The 19,758-nt window shown below is 51.8% G+C and overlaps 8 protein-coding genes across 8 annotated transcripts; 4 read left to right on the top strand and 4 right to left on the bottom strand.

Annotated features, from left to right (window-relative positions):
- Window positions 1-70: 70 nt before the first annotated feature.
- Window positions 71-894, top strand: VTN49DRAFT_7544 (uncharacterized protein; the record flags this gene model as incomplete). The annotated part of the gene is made up of 2 exons (XM_069415825.1): window positions 71-493; window positions 553-894. 2 exons carry the CDS (start codon window positions 71-73, stop codon window positions 892-894), a joined length of 765 nt encoding a protein of 254 aa, XP_069271905.1.
- A 2,253-nt stretch (window positions 895-3,147) lies between these two features.
- On the top strand, window positions 3,148-3,606 carry VTN49DRAFT_7543 (uncharacterized protein; the record flags this gene model as incomplete). Its single annotated transcript, XM_069415824.1, has 1 exon — window positions 3,148-3,606. The coding sequence occupies one exon, from the start codon at window positions 3,148-3,150 to the stop codon at window positions 3,604-3,606; it is 459 nt and encodes a 152-aa protein (XP_069271904.1).
- A 272-nt stretch (window positions 3,607-3,878) lies between these two features.
- VTN49DRAFT_7542 (uncharacterized protein) lies at window positions 3,879-6,689 on the bottom strand (the record flags this gene model as incomplete). Its single annotated transcript, XM_069415823.1, has 5 exons — window positions 3,879-4,993; window positions 5,048-5,953; window positions 6,008-6,300; window positions 6,355-6,590; window positions 6,642-6,689. The coding sequence occupies 5 exons, from the start codon at window positions 6,687-6,689 to the stop codon at window positions 3,879-3,881; spliced, it is 2,598 nt and encodes an 865-aa protein (XP_069271903.1).
- Window positions 6,690-8,444: 1,755 nt separating this feature from the next.
- VTN49DRAFT_7541 (uncharacterized protein) lies at window positions 8,445-11,103 on the top strand (the record flags this gene model as incomplete). The annotated part of the gene is made up of 4 exons (XM_069415822.1): window positions 8,445-8,562; window positions 8,620-8,901; window positions 8,960-10,783; window positions 10,844-11,103. 4 exons carry the CDS (start codon window positions 8,445-8,447, stop codon window positions 11,101-11,103), a joined length of 2,484 nt encoding a protein of 827 aa, XP_069271902.1.
- Window positions 11,104-11,463: 360 nt separating this feature from the next.
- VTN49DRAFT_7540 (uncharacterized protein) lies at window positions 11,464-12,909 on the bottom strand (the record flags this gene model as incomplete). The annotated part of the gene is made up of 2 exons (XM_069415821.1): window positions 11,464-12,038; window positions 12,105-12,909. 2 exons carry the CDS (start codon window positions 12,907-12,909, stop codon window positions 11,464-11,466), a joined length of 1,380 nt encoding a protein of 459 aa, XP_069271901.1.
- Window positions 12,910-13,469: 560 nt separating this feature from the next.
- On the bottom strand, window positions 13,470-15,710 carry VTN49DRAFT_7539 (uncharacterized protein; the record flags this gene model as incomplete). The annotated part of the gene is made up of 1 exon (XM_069415819.1): window positions 13,470-15,710. The coding sequence occupies one exon, from the start codon at window positions 15,708-15,710 to the stop codon at window positions 13,470-13,472; it is 2,241 nt and encodes a 746-aa protein (XP_069271900.1).
- A 520-nt stretch (window positions 15,711-16,230) lies between these two features.
- Window positions 16,231-17,536, bottom strand: VTN49DRAFT_7538 (uncharacterized protein; the record flags this gene model as incomplete). Its single annotated transcript, XM_069415818.1, has 4 exons — window positions 16,231-16,486; window positions 16,535-16,619; window positions 16,682-17,234; window positions 17,288-17,536. The coding sequence occupies 4 exons, from the start codon at window positions 17,534-17,536 to the stop codon at window positions 16,231-16,233; spliced, it is 1,143 nt and encodes a 380-aa protein (XP_069271899.1).
- Window positions 17,537-18,801: 1,265 nt separating this feature from the next.
- On the top strand, window positions 18,802-19,550 carry VTN49DRAFT_7537 (uncharacterized protein; the record flags this gene model as incomplete). The annotated part of the gene is made up of 2 exons (XM_069415817.1): window positions 18,802-18,912; window positions 18,978-19,550. 2 exons carry the CDS (start codon window positions 18,802-18,804, stop codon window positions 19,548-19,550), a joined length of 684 nt encoding a protein of 227 aa, XP_069271898.1.
- Window positions 19,551-19,758: the final 208 nt, after the last annotated feature.

Here is a 19,758-nt window from a genome sequence, read left to right as displayed (position 1 = left end):
ATCTCGGGTCAAGCTATTGGCACTGTCAATCAATTTCAGTCCCCTTCAGCAGGCCCAAAGATAACGCATTATGGCTACTACTCGACCAGCGGTCATCATTGTTAGCGCCTCTTTCTCAAAACCAGATTTCTACAGACCGTTGGCAGAGCAACTCGAGCAAACGTACGGCTATGAGACGTACGTCGCTACACTCCAAAGCCCAGCTAGGACGTGGCCTGCCCAACCCGCGACGCACCTCGAAGACGTGGCATATATCCGTGCAATGATCGAAACTCTGGCGGCCCAGGGAAAGGAGATCGTTCTCTTTGGGCATTCATATGGTGGAATTCCGATGACGATGAGTATTCATGGCCTCTCTAGAGAAGATCGGAAAAAGGAAGGCAAAACGGGAGGAGTCATTCGGCTTGTGTATTTGACCTGCCCGATCCCAAAACCAGGAGAAAGCCTGGCCGGAATGATGTCCCAGGGCAAAGAGGCATTTACATATGCCGAAGTCAGCACTTCATTGAATCCAAACCGATGATTGAATATGGCTGATGTGTGATTGATCAGGGTGAATACTTGCACTTGCATGTAGAAAAAGCCGCACCGGTTGTTTTCAGCGACCTCTCCGAGGAAACTGCTCTCGAAATGACAAGGATGATGCCGCCGCAGTCGGTTGCGAGTTTTAATGGTCCAATAAGCTACCCGGATTTCAAAGATATTGCGTTGGCGTGGATATTTTGTGAGCAAGACAAATTGTGTACGCCCGAGAGTCAGCGAGAGTCGATTGCGAACATCGAGAAAGAAAGTGGCAAGACTGTTTCTGTCTTTCCGATCAACTCGGGTCATTGCCCGAACGTAAGCCAGCCGGAGGCATTTCTGGAGCACCTACACAAGGCCATTCAATCATAGAATAGGCACTTGTCATGGAGCAGACTATATCGCAGTCAATCATCATCTTCTTCATGGACCGTTGTCAAATATTGTTCTCGTATTCAATAATGCAACCGAGACAAGCTGAGTAACCGAGACAAACTGAGACACCAGGATCCAGGATGACAGAGAAGAAATTTCGTTGACAAGCCAAGCTTACGCACTGCCCATATGCAGGCCCACCCTTGCGTGCAATTCCCCCTCGTCAACCCACTATTTGCCAAATCGGATCGAATATTCAATACTGGACCTTGTGCTCGAAGAGTAGTCCATTAAGCTCTCGCATTTCTCGTCCCGACGTTGGAGCTTTCCCAAGCCCGCTCTCTTTTTCTAACGTCGAGGCAGATCAGCTTCCAACGCCAATGCAATTGTACAATGTGTTGCAGTAGAGTTGCTGTGTCATTGTTCAAAGTTTCAAGGGTAGCTGCAAGCAAACAAGTTGGAAGATGCTTCCAAAACCCAATCTGGCGGTCAAGTACGGTTTCCATAGCAGTCCGCACATGCAATTCATAATCAACCTTAAAAGTGATGAAAACGTCGTCTTTGATGTCGGTGAATATAGCTGACATGCGTGCGAATCACCAGAGTAAACAATGATTATATGGGTATGAGGTCATGATCTTCAGATGGTCAGGAAGCAGGAATGTGTTGGCCTCATCAGAAACCAATGGCAAAAATAGGAACCCGCTTGGCTATCGAACATCCGGGCAATCAAGGCTCAATCAAGGTTGTCTGGTCTTGGCTTCGATCCAAGCACTGTCATTCCTAGGCAGTAGCGGATGCATGATTCATGTTCATTTACACCGCGTGGCTGCATGACACGCTTCTGTGAAGGTACCCCGGCCTTCAAAAATGCGACAATACTCCGGGGGTACTCTTTGCGGGGGTTTCGCGAAGTATCAGATGTAAAGAATGCACCATCAGACAATCTCTGCATATGTCAGCCAAGTGACTAGGTGGGTATCAATTCCCTAACAGCATAAGTACAGTCTCCTCTTCTTTGCTATGGCTTGATGTTAGCATGTAAGGAGCAACTTGTAGTGCCATAGTATTTCAGACACTGCCCAGTAGTTAGTACTTCAGAGTGGCCGGGTGTACGGAATGTCCTGCTCCGTAAACTTGGACGGAATACTGTGAGACCGATGCGAAGTTTTCAGACGTCGCCAATTAAAGTCGGGAATGTGAGCTCTAGGCCGGAGGACGGAATAACCTTGAGTCTAGTACGGAGTACTTCTAGAGTACCCACAGTCTTACCCGCATGCTCCCGGGTTGCGATCGTACTGCGATGTGCAGGCTAAGGGCTCGTTGAGAATCAAACAATCGATGTGATCATAGGATCCTCCCTCCTGGATAGGTCTATGGAAGCTCTCATCTTCTCCCCTATTTCGACCTGATTGCTGAGGTACATTCTGAGTACTCTGAATACTCAGTCAAAATGTTCACAATTACGAACGGAGACTCCATACGGGGTAACTGGCGGAGTGGAAGCAAATTGTTCACTTACCATTTGGAGTAGTACCCGTGCTCAATCGGGAGTGCGGGCACGGGAATCTCCCTAAATTTGGCGATCAGGTTCGGATGACGTCCCGAGTGGAGAAGTGAGTAAGCCACGTGACAAAACCGGTTAGACCTGCAAAGCTTAAACAGGCATGGGCTGATCCTAGTCAGGAATGCTGCCCAATCATTGGTCCTGTCTTAGACAAACTGCCGGGAGAGGCTCAAGCTTGGACCTCTAGGGAAGCTTGAGACATGCCTACAGTCGACCATGCTGAAGATCTTTTTTGGGGTTGGAATGACAAATTCTCAATGGGAGAATCTCCCCAAACGGTCAAGAACATGTCCAACCATTTCATTCTTCGGGACAAGCTATGCTATTCATAGCATGAATACGAACGGAACACCTTGCTAAGCTCCCTTCACCACCGCTTTAGGGCAACACTACGGGTAAACCTACAGTATGCTGGAGCTTCGTTTGCGTTGTGTGGACCTTCAAAGAGGTCAGCAGATTGAATGCGAAGTTGCTATCCGGAGGCCATAGATGATGCTCTGTACAAAGTTATATAAACCCCCTATGAGCTCCCGTCGAAGCTCGATCAGAATCAGTTCATCATCCAGCACACTACAAGCAGCTCAAGCTCTCTACATCGAACCAACGCAGCTAGCTCAAGCTCACTACATTCAATCGGCATCTCTTCCTTTTGCAACAATTTCGAAGAAATCACAACCGCCAACATGAAGTTCCTCGGCTCTGTTCTTTCTGCCCTCTCTCTGGCGGCTTTCGCTGCTGCTGCCCCGGCACCTCAGGGTTCCACTGCCGACACCTCCGTTGAAGTCCGCTACGACACTGTCTACGACGACGCGGGTCTCAGCACTCTGTCCCTTGCTTGCAGCGACGGCGAGAATGGCCTCTTCACTAAGGGCTACGCGACCATCGGTGCCCTGCCGAACTTCCCGCTCGTTGGCGGAGCGCCCACCATCGAAGGGTGGAACAGCCCGAACTGCGGCGCCTGCTACCGCCTCACCTACAAGGACACGTCGATCAATGTCATTGGTGTCGATGTCGCTCGGGGTGGCTTCGTTCTCTCGAAGGCCGCTATGGATCAATTGACCAACGGCCTGGCCGAGCAATTGGGCCATGTCACAGCAACCTTCGAGCCTGCGGCTCCTGCGGACTGCGGATTCACGGAATAAGCATTTGCGATTTTTTTTTTATAGGAATTTTACATCAGGTTTTGTTGGGTTGGGGAGTTGATGCATTGTCACGCGGATTGGGTCATCTGCACTTCTTGAGTTAGGGTTCGCATCCATACTGTACTGGTTAAGCATTGCATCCTGTACCTAATCGGCCAAAAATAATAGACCTAATTATTGTTGATACTAAAAATCACTTGATTATGAGACTCGTGCATTTGAGACTTGTTTGGTATTGGCTATTAGTATTTTCTCTCCGCAGGATTAAGCTGCTAATACAAAGTCCTCCTTTCCCACACGTGCAGTTTCTCACTATACTTATCCCACTTGATCTTATTCTTTTCATCGAGATGTGCTCCATCATCTGAGATCGGGATAATTGGACTTGTCTGGCGGATTTCTTCCTGACTGACACCACCGGGGTCCCGCGGGATCCATAGGTGCGGAGTTCGCGAGGTGATGCATGGCTCATAGTACGCGTTGTTCAGTTCTTCCTCGGTATACTGAATCCGCACAATATCACGACGAACCTTGCGCCGCATCTCTGCATAGTCACGGTATAGATTCGGGTAGAACCATCGCCATATTCGAGCCCAGGGACTCATGGGGTGGCTGTGTGCGGCCTCCTCCTGCGCACGTGCTCGTAGTTCTTCTTCCTCGGTATCCAGTGAGCGGGGAAGGAACGGCATCAAGGGCGAAAGAGCCTCATTCAGGGTGATATGCGCCAGGATAGTCAAGATCGTGAATAGTCCCATGATGACGAGGGGGCCGACGGCGGCCTGGATGGAGAACAGTCCAATCATGCACACTTCGGCCAAGTAGACACCGGTCAATAGATGCTGCAAAGCTCTCGAATACACGAGGCCCTTGGTGTCGATGTCTATATAGTACACAAACATGAGGTTGTATCGGTAAGCCTGGTAGACCAGATACAAGCCGATGAATGCAAACCCCATGATCAGTGGCGCGATGCAGGAATACGTCAGGACTATTACACCCATATTCGTAAACACGGGGAACACATTTCCCCAACTGAGGCTGGTCAATTCTTTCCAGCGATCGAACAGCCGTCGTGGCGTTGTGGCGAAAAACATGGACAGTAACTTGAATACCAACGCTCCCATGATTTGAACAACTGCGATGGAACTCATCGTTAGGCCCTGAAGGAGAAAGTATGAAATGTAAAAGTTGGACGCTTTCGGGAGATTCTGCGCCAGGATATCCTTAGCCGACAATGGATCCTTGATGATCTGACAGACTGCTGCAGATGCTGCGGAAGTGATGGTGGTAACCAAGAACACTTGCACCACTTGGAAACAGAAGTGTGCGGTCTGGGTGAAGAGCTCAACATGCGAGAGCGACGGCAGACCGGCTCTCCGCGCGCAGACTATCTTTCGTCAGCAATTTGTGGCTTACACTGCGGTAATACCTTGTGACCTACTCCTGCAGATGATTGGGACCAGGGACATGAGAAGTACCAAAGCCGCAGACGGCAGCAAACCGGATATTATTCCTTTGATAACTTCAGGTAGGTCGTTCAACCATCCGAGAAACGGAACCAGATCTGCAAGGTAGGTGATGTTTGAGATGGTGCCAACAAGTGCCGAGGGAAAGGACCAGAAGATGATCAGTGCCGCGATGCCGCCCCGAATCATAAACTTCCGGATAACTCGTTGCCACCAGCTCAGATTCAGAGAAGACCAGAGTACCTCCTTGGGAGCAATCCCTGTGAACCGTGGCGTCATGTGCAGCGGTTGATGGTGTGACACGGTCTGGAGAGCGATCTGTGCGGCGTTTCGAGAATTGAATTCGATAAACACGGCTGATAAAAGTTTAGCTTCCCCTCGTAGGTGCTTCTGCTGTAAAGCTTCGACTTCTTTGATGGCCACTGCCAGTCGCGCCCGATAGTACTGGATACTGTCAACCTTCTTGCCAAAGAGATTAACTCGATGCATTGGGCGCTTCGCCTGCCGCAACCAGGGTGGGCCGGCTTTCTCGCAGTCGTTGGACATATCCAAATTGCCTCCCTTTCCCTTCATGGCTTTCAATCTCAGAGCGTTAGCAGACCGCACAAGTGTTGTTTCGGCATGTTCCAGCTGCAGTGCCAATCGATCACGTTCGTTAACCTTTTCCTGAAGCTCCCTGCAGTCTGACGTGATCCAGATGCGGCTTATTTCATCTCCGAAAACCTGACGCAGTTTCTTCTCGCTTTTGTATGATTCCGGAACAGACATAAAAAGAACTGTCCGTGATGAGATTCGGTCCGCATAGGCAGGCGAGCTGAGATATGCCTGTCGAAGGTTGACATAGAACAAGCTTTCCCGAGTGACAACGTAAAAGACATAGGCTGTGCCGAAGTTAGCCATTCGCAATGTCGCAAACCTAAATAGAATTTACTCACTGAAGAATAGCACACCCATCAACGCATGAGCATAATATCGCAAAGGGCTCACAATGTTACTGAAGCTAAACCTATCGAGTTGCGTATTCCCTGCTCCGCCGGTGGCATGAATCGGAAGCAGTATTGGCCAGAGGATGGCAACTCCAGCTAGGCAAAGCGAGCACAGCACGCGAAGGAATCGGAGAAAGAGATAGCCATCGAGGGAGGAATGATGCAAAACATGGGCATCCGAGATTTGAAAGAAGGCTCCCAACCAGTTCACAAGCCCAGTGGGCAAAGCGGGACTCCGTTCACTAACGTCAAGTCAGCCGATTCGAGTTGTCCTTGCGAGATGGAGGTGTGGTTACTGATGAAGCAGACCCGGCAGATGCGTCCGAGGCGCATACCACCGACGTTGTGTACGTCTACAGATGAAGAACAGGCCGAACCAAAACACGGCAATAACCAACGCTGGGACAAGCGTCGACACTAAAGCTGAGCCAGATGTCGAGCCGCCGCCGACACCGAACGTTGATAGGGCTTCACTAGTCGTGGATGTCGCATTGTTTCGAGAGGATCCAATGTTCGGATCATTGTTCTGGTCCTATACTTGATCAGACCGAATTGAAATAAACGGACATTCGTTTCGACCTACGATAATACTTTGTCTCTTTCGAAGAGCATCGAGCGAATTGCCCGCCATGCTGTGCAAGCATCAGGCGTACTCTGCACATGAATTTTGACTTCGCTGACCCCTTGAAACCATTTAAGTTCTTTATAGAGTACTTCATATGACCATGTACTCGTTGATTCCCTCACCCGGGATTCTAGTGGATTATTATTATAAGGACTTTGAGGGGTCACGGAGCTTTTTCTCTCCATCGGACTTCTGCGAACCATCAGCTCCACGTCCCAGCTTCAATTGACATGGGTCGCTTAGTTGACTCCACAGGGGTTCGTGCAATTCGTGCGAAGATCGATCCATACAATCGGGGAAAAAAAAATTTAGATCTGTCATCTTGACTAACCTCGACAATCGATAGTATGGAGCTAATCGAGATGATAATCGGCTTCATGCTGACAATTTATGCATCTGATTTGCTGCGAGGCGTACTCTCAGGATCTTTTGGGTTATCACGGTTATGGCACAAACTACTAGTAGTAAGCTACGCACCCCCTTACGTTGGTGCTCTTTGCAAGCTCTAAGCAGCTCCGCCGACTGCTCGTTGGCAAGAGTTTTGCACCTTGTAGAACACTCTCAGTGACTCTACGTACCCCATTGATTCTTCAAACCAAACTTAATCGCTGAGCAAAATGGAGTAAATAATGTACAGAATATGCAAGCTGTCAAAGCAAAAGAAGGGGCTTCTCGAACAAATCGGGGAACTTAAAGTGGCCCTGAACAGCCTGGCGTCCAAGCTCCCGAGTTCCAAAAATTTGGAGCGGACGGATTAAGACTAGCTCGGAACAAATAGTATGCCTCTTCGTAGTTTAAGTTGCCTCTTTCGCGAGAAAACCTGATAAGTCTGTGGCCTTAGGCAAACATTTCTGCTGACTTAAAATTCGATGCCTTAGGCAGTCTCCTAAGTACTTCGCATGTTGTCAACTTCATTTCTCTGCAGGAAACACGAAGCAATTATCAAGTTCAGGGGTTGGATAAAATCATTTCATCGCATTCCCAGTTGCGATTGGCTGCTTTATGTCACCAGCCAGCTGCAGCTTCGTTTTCTCGCAGGTAACTATTAGTAAGGACGAGTAGAAGCAATTCAGAGTACACTCGCAGGTCAAGGATGGGAGCAACCAGAAGACCAAACGATCATCGTTTGATATTGAAGAATTATGGGGAGAAGGCTCTCCGGATCAAATTTTCCGATCTGTCCACAGTCGACATTCTCCTGGCACATTTAGATTCCATTTAGAAATGTAGTCGCACGGAGTAGAGAGTTCCCGTCATTTAATGCTTGTAGCACATGAACAAGCGTAGTTCATCGTCACTGCAAGCCATGACCGCATGGTTCGAACAGTCGAGTCGTAAGCGAGTATAGTATCACGGAGATCTTCATCGCGAACGGAATATATAACGGCTCGATGGGTGGTTTGCTGCTGGATTGCATGGTAACGCTTTTTGCAGAAAAGACGCTGAGCAAAGGCGGAGTCAGGAAAATGACAACCACCGGCAGAAAAGTAAGCTTCCCCCGGTGACAACACCTCTACGGCTGGAAATTATCTTCCATTTGCGACGCAACTTGCTTGAAATCGAACTCTCCGAGCTTCGATATTCGACTCCAAGTAATCGGCACCTCTTTGGCCATAATCTACCTTTCCAGGTGGACCACGACCAAACCCCTGCTCCGTTCCTGATATTCGAAGGTGATCCAACGCCAAACAATCCGCTTCCATCACGGCGCTTCACGCCTAAATCGTCGCCTTGGAGCTATAATCGCTAGGAAGAGAACTCATGGCCTGGCAGTCTCCGTCTGCCATGGCCGGCGGTGGTGGAGGCCTTGGAAATTCCCCTGGGGACGGAATGGCGGGTGGCCATTCTCAACCCCAGGGGACTGAGTACACGTTGCAGGGTAAGAGAACATGAGCCGCGCTGCTACAGACGTGACATTTAACGGGATTCTTGTTAGGAGTGATGCGCTTCCTTCAGAGCGAGTGGCACCGTCATGAACGTGATCGCAACGCGTGGGAGATCGAGCGCGCCGAAATGAAATCTCGAGTCGGCAGACTAGAAGGTGATTTACGAACGAGCAAGCGCATACAAGAATCCTTGGGGAAGCATGTTAGGATGTTGGAATTGGCCCTGAAGAAGGAGCGGGAAACTGTCCGCAACCTGCGTCGGGGCCTCAACATCGAAGACATTCCCGACCCGAAGGAGATTGCCAAAGAGAGCCTGAAGAATCTTCCAAAACGTGAGTTGAATTCTGTCCGGTTGTTGTAGTTGCGATGCTAATATCAACGCTGGTATAGCCTACGCGAAACCGTATACAAACCCGCTAAGCGATTCCGACAGCGAGAACTCCGGCCAATTCGATTCGCGCTTTGACGCCGAGCGCGACAGATCACGAGCCTTTCTGAGCAAGGCGGCTCAAGAAGTGGCTTATCATGTACTTCCGGCATCGCATCCCGTGCCAGAGCTTACCGATCAGGATTTGCAGGGCGCGTACGGTAATCAGCAAACGTCGCAGCCTAGTCTTGAAGAGGCGTATCTACAGCAGAGGCAGAAGCAGTCGCAACAAATCAGCATGATGTCGTCTAGAGAACCAGCGCCACAGAATCATCAGCCTGCACAGCAGTCGTACGCTGAGAACGGAGCTGGAAGCCGTGGACAGACTTCGTCCGTCCATGAGCGGAGGAATAATGAGTTCCAGCAGGTACCTCTGACTGCCATTAATGATCAACAATCATTTGGGAATGTGTTAGATCAGAATATTCACACGGATGCAAATTCCCAGGCTCCGGAGTCCTACTCGCGATCGTCGTTTGAGGACACGCGACAACCTCAACGAAATAAAGAAGATCCGAAGGACGACGCTGACGGCTGGAACTTCGATGAAGTTGTCAGTACGCAGGAGCCTCAGCCAGAGGTAACGAATCATCATCGGCCAGACACGGATGCGTTTCCCAACGCGAACTTTTCCGTTCCCAAATCACCGCCTCGCGGATCACATCGGCGAAAGAGCTCTGGATCATCGCGCCGCAAGAGCGATGGTGGCGCAGATGCTCGAGATGCGACTGCTGCCGCGCAGCAGAAGGGGGATTCGACGTTCAAAGTTCGCTTCGCTCTCCGTGGACATCTGGACGTTGTTCGGTCTGTGATCTTCACTGGCGGTGGCAGCCCATCTGAGCCGGAGATTTGCACGTGTAGCGACGATGGCACGATCAAGCGATGGATTTTGCCTGCTTCGTACGGGAACTTTGGCTCCGGAAATAGCGGGACTGACCTTGACATCACGAGCTATTTCACGCATCGCGGCCATGTTGGGGCGGTGACTGCACTGGCAGCTTGTCCACCTTCACAGAACTTTTCGAACGGCGGTCGTGCTCTGGGCGACGGTTGGGTGTTTTCCGGCGGTCAGGATGCCAGTGTGCGTGTCTGGGAGCGAGGTCGGGTTGATCCCAAGGCGACGCTGGATGGCCATACGGATGCGGTTTGGGGATTGTCCATTCTACCTGGCACGTCAGGTTCGGTGTTTGGAGACCGATGCAGCAACTACGGCGGGCCCGATCGGATGTTGCTGGTCTCCGGAGGTGCCGATGGTCGGATTCTGATCTGGGCTGTGAGTACGCCGCCGCAAGTGACCTCTCCTCCTCCTGGGGCGCGGCGCGGTGCAGGAGGGAGACGCTCCAACTCGATCTCGTCCGGGTCCAACTTCCCATCGTCACCACAGCCAAGCACTGCCACGTCCACGCCATTCCACTATACCCTGGTGCACCATATAGTGCGGACCGCGTCTCCGTCGCCGACGTGCATCAGCCCGCTCTCACTGGCTGGTGTTAACTTTGTGGTTTCCTTCAGCGATGCCTCGATCATAGTCTATGACACGCGAACAGGCGAGGAATTGGTTGGCATGGCCAGTCTGGAGACGTATGATGGAACTCCGTCAACGGGCGTCAACTCCGTCGTCACAAGCACGATTGGCTTTGACGGTACCGCGAACCTGGACCCGAATCGCGGGCTGACCGAGGACGAGAACGTGGTGCACGGGGCAACGGGAACCAGCGGTGGAGTGGAAGGTGTTATCATCAGCGGCTACGAAGATCGATACATTCGATTTTTTGACGCGAATAGCGGTAAGCTTTATTATTCATGGTCAACATACCAGCATTCAGACCCACTGACGGACTTTCCAGGCCAATGCACGTACACAATGCTCGCGCACCCGTCGGCCATCTCATCGCTTTCGCTGTCCCCAGACGGCCGTGAATTGGTATCGGCCGGCCATGACGCCAGCCTGCGGTTCTGGTCGCTCGAGAAACGCAGCTGCACCCAAGAGATCACCAGCCACCGGACCATGCGTGGCGAGGGCGTTTGCTGTGTCGTGTGGAGTCGCGACGGGAAATGGGTAGCCAGCGGCGGCGGCGACGGCGTCGTCAAAGTCTTTTCGAGATAATGGTCCGAGTCTTTTTCTTCTTTGCATCTGCATGTCAGTGTGTGTCTTTATGGTATCAGTATAATCGACGTCGCATGCGCATGCGTCCGCCTCCTGTGTTATTACCAGATCTGATGTGTGGCTACGATACAAGTCTTTTTTTTTGTCCTATTGATTATCAATTCCCCCCATTGTTTACTTGGGTTGTGTTTGTCTTGTTTTCCGCTTTTTCTCTTCTCGCATCCGATTCCAAATGCACATCATGTGTCCATGTCAATGTCATAATAACTCTACATAAGTTTTGTTACTTTTTTTGGATTGATTGAAGCGTTCAGTTCTCGTTTCTTGCTGGCAAAGAACTTTTCTTCCCTAGAACAATATTTATGAAGAATACCTCCATGTTTTGTCATACCCAGTCGATCGGCCATATGCACCGTCATCTAGATGTTGATGATTCCGCAGCCGATCAGAGATATAATCCTGATATCCGGGCTCATACCGACTCTGGACCAACTCGGGATCCTCTTCCCTCTCTGGGCCGTACAGAACCTCGCAAACCCCACCAACGGGGATATCCATCACTGCATCCGTACCCTCTGACCAAATCTCCTTCCAGCTGGTGAACGTCCCTTGGCCACTGCCGCCCTGCTGTTGTTGCCGACCCATGGTCTGCGAGGTAACTGAGCCGGGCTTCATCTTCTCGGATCCGCCGGGGCGACGACGGCCTTTACTGTCGATGACGGCGATGTTGGCAACTTCGTCGACGATGTTCTCGATGCTGGTCATGGGTAGGGTGAGGTACCCCGTGTTGTAGGACGCGAGGGCAACGTAGATGTACACGATGGTCATCACGAGGTAGGACGGGATCGCGAGTGACCACCAGCGGTTCGGATAGTAGTGGATTCCTAGTTGGTGCAGGAAGGGCGATGGGAGGTAGGACCAGAGGAGGTACATCACTTGAGCGGCAACCCCCGAGTCAGTTATCTACTCCATGCGGAAACAAGGGAGAATCCGAGACCTACAGAAAGCAAACGACGAGGTGAGATACAACACAAACCCGTAGTACTCATACGTGGGCACTTTTGGCCGTGCCCGCGGCACCGTTGTCGCGATGCGCGCAGACTTGGCCACCGCCGCCTCCGTATCATTCTGCGTCTCCGCATCGGACGTATCCGGCGTCGTCGGACGGGACGTGGTGGTTGAGAACGGCGGGCGCAGGAGCGACGTCAGAGAAGGCGAAGGAGGCAGCGGCGTCGGCGGGCGGTTGTAAAACGGCGGCGCAAACGCATTCGGACCGTTCAGCGAACTGGAAGACTGCATGTAGGAGCGACGCATGGCAACATTGTTGTTGTTGTTGTTGTTGTTGTTGTTGTTGCTGCCGTTGTTGTTGTTACTGCTGGTGTTACTATCTCCCGGAGACTCCTCCTCGTCCTCATCCTCGTCTGCATCGTCCTCTTCGTCGGAGTTGATCGATCCGCCGTCAAAATCCAGGGAATCGTTGTCATTGTCCATCGAGAACTGAGACTCAAAGTCGGCTTCTTCGTCCTCGACTTCAATCTCTGGGGAGAGCATCCGATCAGGGTCGCGATTGGTGCCGTCTTCGTCTTGGCCTTCAGACTGTACCAAGCCGGAAGAGTACGAGCCCAAGTATCCGGCGTCACTGTCGCCATGACCGGCCATCACTCTATGTTCACCAATCTCTGCCGGTTCGCTCACTGGAGTGTTCGCATGGTGGTACTCGGCCTCCAGGGGCGGAAAAGGCTGGCTATTCTGGGAGTGCGAGTCCGAAGACGCATGGTTGCGCTGTCCCGAAATGTTTCCAGACATCAAGATGCATCTGAGTTTTGAGCTGCAGAACCCAGGACCACATCTCGAAGACTTGTTGGTTCCTTGGGAGGATCCAATTCAGCGAACTCCATCGAATGCGCGCTGATGCTTGATATCAGGATTCTGCCAAGGTATACCGCCTTTGTACGAAAGGGTTAGGGTTTATTCGTACGATTGTTCCAAACCCTAACATCTGACTTGAACGTCCCCACGAAGCTGGCAAATGGTTATAGACTGAGAGAATTGGATGTCGATGACTTCAGCGAGGACGACTATATGTGAGCAGCGATCACGAAGGAATTTCTTAAAGAAAACGATGATCTAGATTTCTCGTTCTTGGGCACACATCTTGTCACGATAATGTAGCGATAAGTACTGTGAATCTGTGATAATTTATAGCACGTCTGAAAAGTATTTGTACATACGTTGGATTCAATTGCCCGTTCGAACGTAATACAGATGAATCCTCGATATACGCCAACCCTAACAAACCCTCACGACATGTAACAACTTCGCTGAGAAGTCCAGTAAGTATATTCAAAATGTAGATCGAACGTCCATCATGATTTCTTCTCTTTCGATTCCTCCCCTTTTGATTGCCCCTCTTTCGATTCTTCCGCCTTCTCCTTCTTCTCACCCTTCTTCGGTTTATTCAAGACCACCTTCGGGTCGAAACCTCTCCTCCGGATCCGCCGGCGCTCACCGCGAGCAATAATCTCCGCATCCGCCTCGTCGTCGAACGGACCAAACTCGGGCTCTCCTACAACATTGCCCTTCTCGTCCGTGATTGGTGTCTTGTCGATCACCTCTTCTTCACCGTCTGCGGCGGCGGCACCATCCGGCGCGTCCGCCTGCTTCTTCGAAGTCTGATTCGGGCTGGGGCCGGTCTTCTTCAGCTTGCACACGAAGAAGCCATCGACGTTCTCGCGATGTGGGTAGTAGCGCCTTGCCAGGCGCATCCGCTCGTCGAACTTCTTCCCCATGAAGCTGGTGAATCCCTCACTGCCGAAATCACCCAAGCCGGTGTCGACGATGCGGACGTTGGGCCGTTTGTTCAACGCGTACTGGATGACTTGCTCGTTCTCCTCGACGGTGACGCTACATGTCGAGTACACGATATAGCCGCCTGTCTTGGAGTGGTGGTTTGTCGAGTCAATCGCTGCGAGAAGGAGTTGTTTTTGCTTGTGAGGGATGGCGAGGAAATCGCGCTCGGTCTTGGACGTCTTCACCTTGGGATCCTTGGAAATGACTCCGGTACCTGTACACGGAGCGTCGAGCAGGACGCGGTCAAAACCGCCCATGATCTTGGGAAATGCCTCGTGGGCATCGAGATTCGAGACGATGGTGTTCTTGACCCCCAATCGGTGGATGTTACCGATCAAACCTTTTGCTCGGACCTTGCTAGCATCGTTGGCGATGACGATACCAGTGTTGCGCATTAGGGCCGAGATGTAGGTCGTTTTACCACCGGGAGCGGCAGCCATATCGAGAATGCGCTCGTGTGGTTGCGGTGCCAACGCCATGACGGGTAGGAACGATGACGCTGCTTGCAAGATGTAATGGCCAGCAAGGTATTCAGGTGTAGCACCAAGAGGCACTGGCGACTCGAACACCTGCAACCCAACCTTGGACCACTTGCCGACCGGCTCCAACACAACACCTCTGTTGATAAGGGCCTGAGCCAGCGTGCGTCGATTGGTGCGCAATGTGTTGGTACGGATGACTACTGGTCGGGGAGTCTCGTTGGCTTCGAAGAAAGCGAATGCTTCCATCGGAGAAAACAGGTTCATGAGCTTCTCCGCGAGGAATTGGTTGTATCCGTAGTAGGAGCAAATATCCTCCAGCAGAAGCTGCAGGTAGTCTGCCCGCGACTTGTCCGGCCGGCCCAGCTTGGGGAGATCGCTCAGGATACGGATCGTGTCGGTAATCCTAGTTCGGAGAAGCTGCATATTCGGGGCAACGCCGGGTGTAACTGTGCCTTCGCCCTCAAGACTTGCAAAGACATCTGGATGATCGCCGGCGATATTGGTCTGCATAGCGGACTCTTGCATTTCCAGCCTAGCCTCCTCCTCCTCTTTTTTCTTCTGCTCATCCAGCTTTCGAGACAACCCTTCAATATTGGCCCTCGTTAGTTGCTCCTCTGCGTCCGAGCTGTCTTCATCGTCTGAAAACATGGCCTTCTTAGGGCGCTCCTCCTCTTCGTCTGAGTCGAGCATTGACCCCTCGCTGAATGACTGCTCGTCATCTTCGTCGCCGCTTTGCTCCAACCCACTATGATCTGATCCATCGCTCACTCCATCGAGATCGTCAAACTCATCGGCCATCAGATCGTCCAGACCTTCGGCGTCGGAGCCGGAGCCGCTGCCCCAACTCTCGGCATCGTCTTCGCTTTCAGACTCGATCAACATTTGTTTCTTCGACTTCGTTTTGGTAGATTGTTTCTTAGCGTTGGCCGCGCCGTTCGATTTCTTCTTTTTGCCGGTGTCAGCATCGGAGTCGCTGTCCCAGCTCTCGGACTCGTCTTCGCTTTCGGACTCGATCAGAGTTTGCTTCTTCGATTTTGTCTTTGCAGATTCCTTCTTGGCGGCGACCGCGCCATTCAATTTCTTCCCTGTTCCAGCGGCAGCGACCCCATTGGCATTAGACTTGGCTTTCTTTGCATCCTTCTTGGATTCCGCTTTGCGCCGCTTGGATTCTGTTTCCTCTGCTTCAGCGGCTTTCCGCTTTTTAAGCATGGTAATCTTGGATTCATCCAGGGGCGGGGGAGGCCCCTGCTTTCTCATGCGACGACTGAGGCGCATGATGTCGTCGTCAATTAAACAATTCCGTTGTCTTGAGAGTCGTGAACTTTTTATCGATGCTCGTCTCATAATTTTTTCCTGCTGTGAAGGCGGTGACGGTCGGCAGAATCAGTCCCACTGCGGGCGGTCAACATCGACCCATCAATCACCGTCCCTGGACCAGTAGACTTTACGATTGTTTTCCAATAATGCGCCGCCTTCGTCTCGGTAGTATACAAGTGTCAGTACTTTGGACGTCGGGTCCGAGGGAAGCAATTCGACATGCTCAGCTGCCTGATTGGTCGGTCCTTGCAGCTGAATTAAATGGGGAAATCTGCGGTGATTGAAGCAGATACTGACAGTACTCAGCACTCAATCTCTTGAAGGTGGCACCAAAGAAGCCTTAATTGGATCAATGTCTCTGATGCAGAGCAACGGAGAGCAAGCCCAAAAGAAAGTAGTATACATAGTGAAGTACTAATTCAACACCCTCGTCCCACTCATAAGACGCAATTGCCACTCCAGTATGCACCTACTGCACCTAGGTACTGCAGGAAATACCACTTGGCACGTTTTGGCAGCTGCCATAGTCCTTCCCACCGGTCACTGTCACGTCCGTCCAGGTCCAGTCCGAGCAGGCACCGTCGCCGCAGACAATTGCAATGTTGTATCCGTTCGAATCTACCGCACCAGCGCCGGAGATGTTCTCGAGGGTTAGATCGGTGATGGGGATGCCCGAGGTGGGCTCGCCGTGGAGATCGCCACCGTCGTAGTTTTGCTCGATCAAGATGCCATACCTGGACCAGTCAGATTAGGGTGCAATAGCGCAGGACGGAGAAACATACTTGGAGATGGCCTCTAAGGTGATGCCGGAATAAGTAACACCCTTGATTTCGCCGGTCTCACCGGACTTGGCCTTGACGCGGATCCCTATTAGGCACATTAGTAAAAGAAGACAGTGTTGGCAAAGAAAGAGAATTGGATTGGCGCACCGTTGGTTGACTTGGAAATGGTCGAGTCCTTGATGGTGACGGTATCGACGACGTTGTTACTGCGGCCGCCCACGCTGCCAATGGACAGTCCATGTCCACCGGAGCAGGTCCCGCCGGTGAAGGTGATGTTGGTACCCGAGTTAACAGCGATACAGTCATCCTGGTTATAGACCTTGGCGTCGGCGATGACGACATTAGAGCTCGAACCAATGTCGAAGCCGTCAGTGTTGTGACCGCCGGCCTCGTCTCCCGCGGAGTCGTCGATAGTCACGTTCCTGATGGTGAGGTTATCGCACCCGCTGATGCTGAAAGCATGCACGGGGGTGTTCTCGATGTAGAGATTCTCAATCAACGAGTCTTCCAGGCTGTGGGCGGCGAAGAACTTAGGCTTGGTAACACCGCCGTTAGATCCCTTGCCGTCCCACCAGCGGGCGCCATCCGGGTTCAGCTTATGCCCGGCCGCACCCTTGATGGTGATGCGGCTGCCCTTGAAGCGGACCAGCGGACCCTCCCACTCCGCATAATCCCAGGTGGTGGTGCCCGCGAAGATGACCTGCCACTGCCGGTTAGCTGCATGTCCCTGTACGGACACATACAGACTCGTACCGTAGTGTCTTCCGGGGGGTTAAAATCGAGGGTGTCGCCCGAAGGCACGGCGATGTTGGACAGCGTCATAGTCGCACAGATGGCCTGCGACTCCATGGCTGCGGCGGCCCCGTCAGAGCCTGAGAAGGTGCACGCCGACTGCCGTTTGGTCAGCGTGGGGGAAGGAGTAATCATCGGATCCGGCACGGGGGTGGCCAGCACCCCAGTCGCCCAGGCGATGAGGGCGAGGGATCCCAATGCACTCAACATTTCGATCAGCGAAAGACGATAAGAATGAAGGGCAGAGAGAAGGAAAGGAAAGGAAAGGAAAGGAATGACCAAGAGTGAGCGAGTTGGCAATGGAAAGTCAGTGTCCCTGGCAGCATTGGGCCGTCATATATTCATATACTGATCACGCCGTAGAGGAGGCCTACGTCAACTCACGACTATCTCAAAGATCCGGGCCCCTAGCCGCAGCCACTGTTGGTCCGGACATCGGCAGACTCCAATTGCAATCTCCTTGTCCTCCAACGGCGAAATTTTGGAGAAATTTTGGCGGGACTTCGGAAAGCCGCGTGACCCATCCTCATCGTCAACCCCAGTCCATGGCGTTGTAACTTGTGCGAGAGAATGGCCGAAGGCTTCCGTATTTCTTGTTGCTCACAGCGGTGGATCTCCCCGGGGCACATTCGAATGCCGTTCGGGAGTCTCGACCTGAAACAAAAGAGGAGCAGACTGCTCCAGAGCTTCGCATGAATGACGAATCGATAATGGGTAGACGGATATTTCCTCTCGCAGCCCCAGTGTTTCATGACCCTTGTACGGAGGATTAATATTATATGTATTCAGGCTTATTTACCCTCTATTCATAAATGGGCAGTCGTGTACATTGCCGGGAATTGAGGTGAATATCAAAAAGTCTGTGATATTAGAATTTGATGAACTCGCGGCCCTTGTGCATTCGAGATATATTCGCGATATTGTATTCTTGAATGTCGTCGGCTCGCTTTTGACAGATAGGCACGTTTGCGGCGAGACCGTCCATGGCCGCGAACATTAGTCCAGCTAACTCGAGTGTCTGCTGCCAGCGCACGTGTAGTTTCCTTTCATTCCCAGTGGCAGCGACGCCATTGGGATGGATTTCCCTCTCTGGCCTTCGTTTTGCTATCCGCTTTGTGATGCTCGCCTGACATTTGTCTTCTCTGCCTCAGCGGCCTCACGCTTTTCGGGCATGGTGATCTCGACTTCATCCAGGGGCGTTCATGCCTCTTGCTTCCTCATGGGATTCCTCAGACGCATGATGCCGTCGGGAATCAAGCAATTTCGCGTCCAGATGGGAGCCGTGAGTTTCAATAAACCGATCATCAGCCAGAGTGCCGTGAAGGCGGTGAGAAACGGCAAAATTTGTCCCACTGCGGGCGGCCAACCATCTACCCTGTCAGGTACTTTGAGACCTGTATGAACGAACCTCCATGCCACTGAAAGTTCTACATACTGGGTAACCCGATTTCCCGAAATTCAAATCTGTTCTAAATATGACGGAACTCTCCTTTGTCAAATCATTTCTGTCCACCGTCGACTCTCGTCCGGTGAGATTCTCACCGGACTATGTCGCGGAACCAAGCTCGATGAAGTGGCCTATCCCGGTAGGTTCAACTGCAGCAATTGACAGAAGAATTCAATAACAATCAAGCTGACGCGGCGCCTCCAGTACACACTGCCCCGTCTACCGCAATCCTATGCTACTCTGCCAAAGAAGATCAAGACCACCGATGCTCCTGGAGCGGCCAAATCAGTCAACGTGCAACTCAAGTCCGCGCGGAATCCGACGCTCGATCTCAGCCTCGATAATGCGCCTCTAACAACGACCACAGTGCATGACCTGCGAGAGTTTGTTCGGCAGCGGGTTGTGGTTGGCGATAGCGGTCAACCACCCGCAGCGGAGAAGATTAAGATTCTGTTCAATAAGAAGCCTGTCGGTGGCAGTGCGGAGAAGACGCTGGCAGAGATTCTGTCCGACGCGCAACCGGATGCTCTGAGTGGTGGGAAGACCGTCGAGTTTGGAGTAATGATCATGGGTGGGGCGACAGTGAAGGCAGAAGGGACACAGGAGAGTGCGCCCGGAACTACGGGAGGGCAGGAACCCAGCGGAGCAGAAGTGTTGTCGACAGATGCATTCTGGTCAGATCTACAAGAATTCCTGGGGCGTCGGATTCGAGATCGGGACGAAGCTTCGAGAGCGGCAACGATATTCAGGCGGGCATGGGAAGCTAGTCGTTCTTGACCTCGGGTTAGACTTTGTATGACATAGGCGATATCAGTTGCTCATTGACAGTTAGATATTCACGGATAGCATAATTTACGCGTTATGACCCAAAGGCTCAATAGATCGACTGCGGATGGAGTTGTTGACGGACAGCATGTGAATACTTATGCCTCAGGCATCAACAGATCTGATAAGAGGCTGACGATAAGATTCATCCCATGACAAT

Source organism: Thermomyces lanuginosus (genome assembly GCF_041956635.1).
Source record: "Thermomyces lanuginosus strain ATCC 200065 unplaced genomic scaffold VTN49scaffold_7, whole genome shotgun sequence".
In the NCBI taxonomy this organism is placed as follows: domain Eukaryota; kingdom Fungi; phylum Ascomycota; class Eurotiomycetes; order Eurotiales; family Trichocomaceae; genus Thermomyces; species Thermomyces lanuginosus.
Note: the sequence above shows the minus strand (reverse complement) of the source record. Positions and strands in the feature narration are given on the sequence as shown.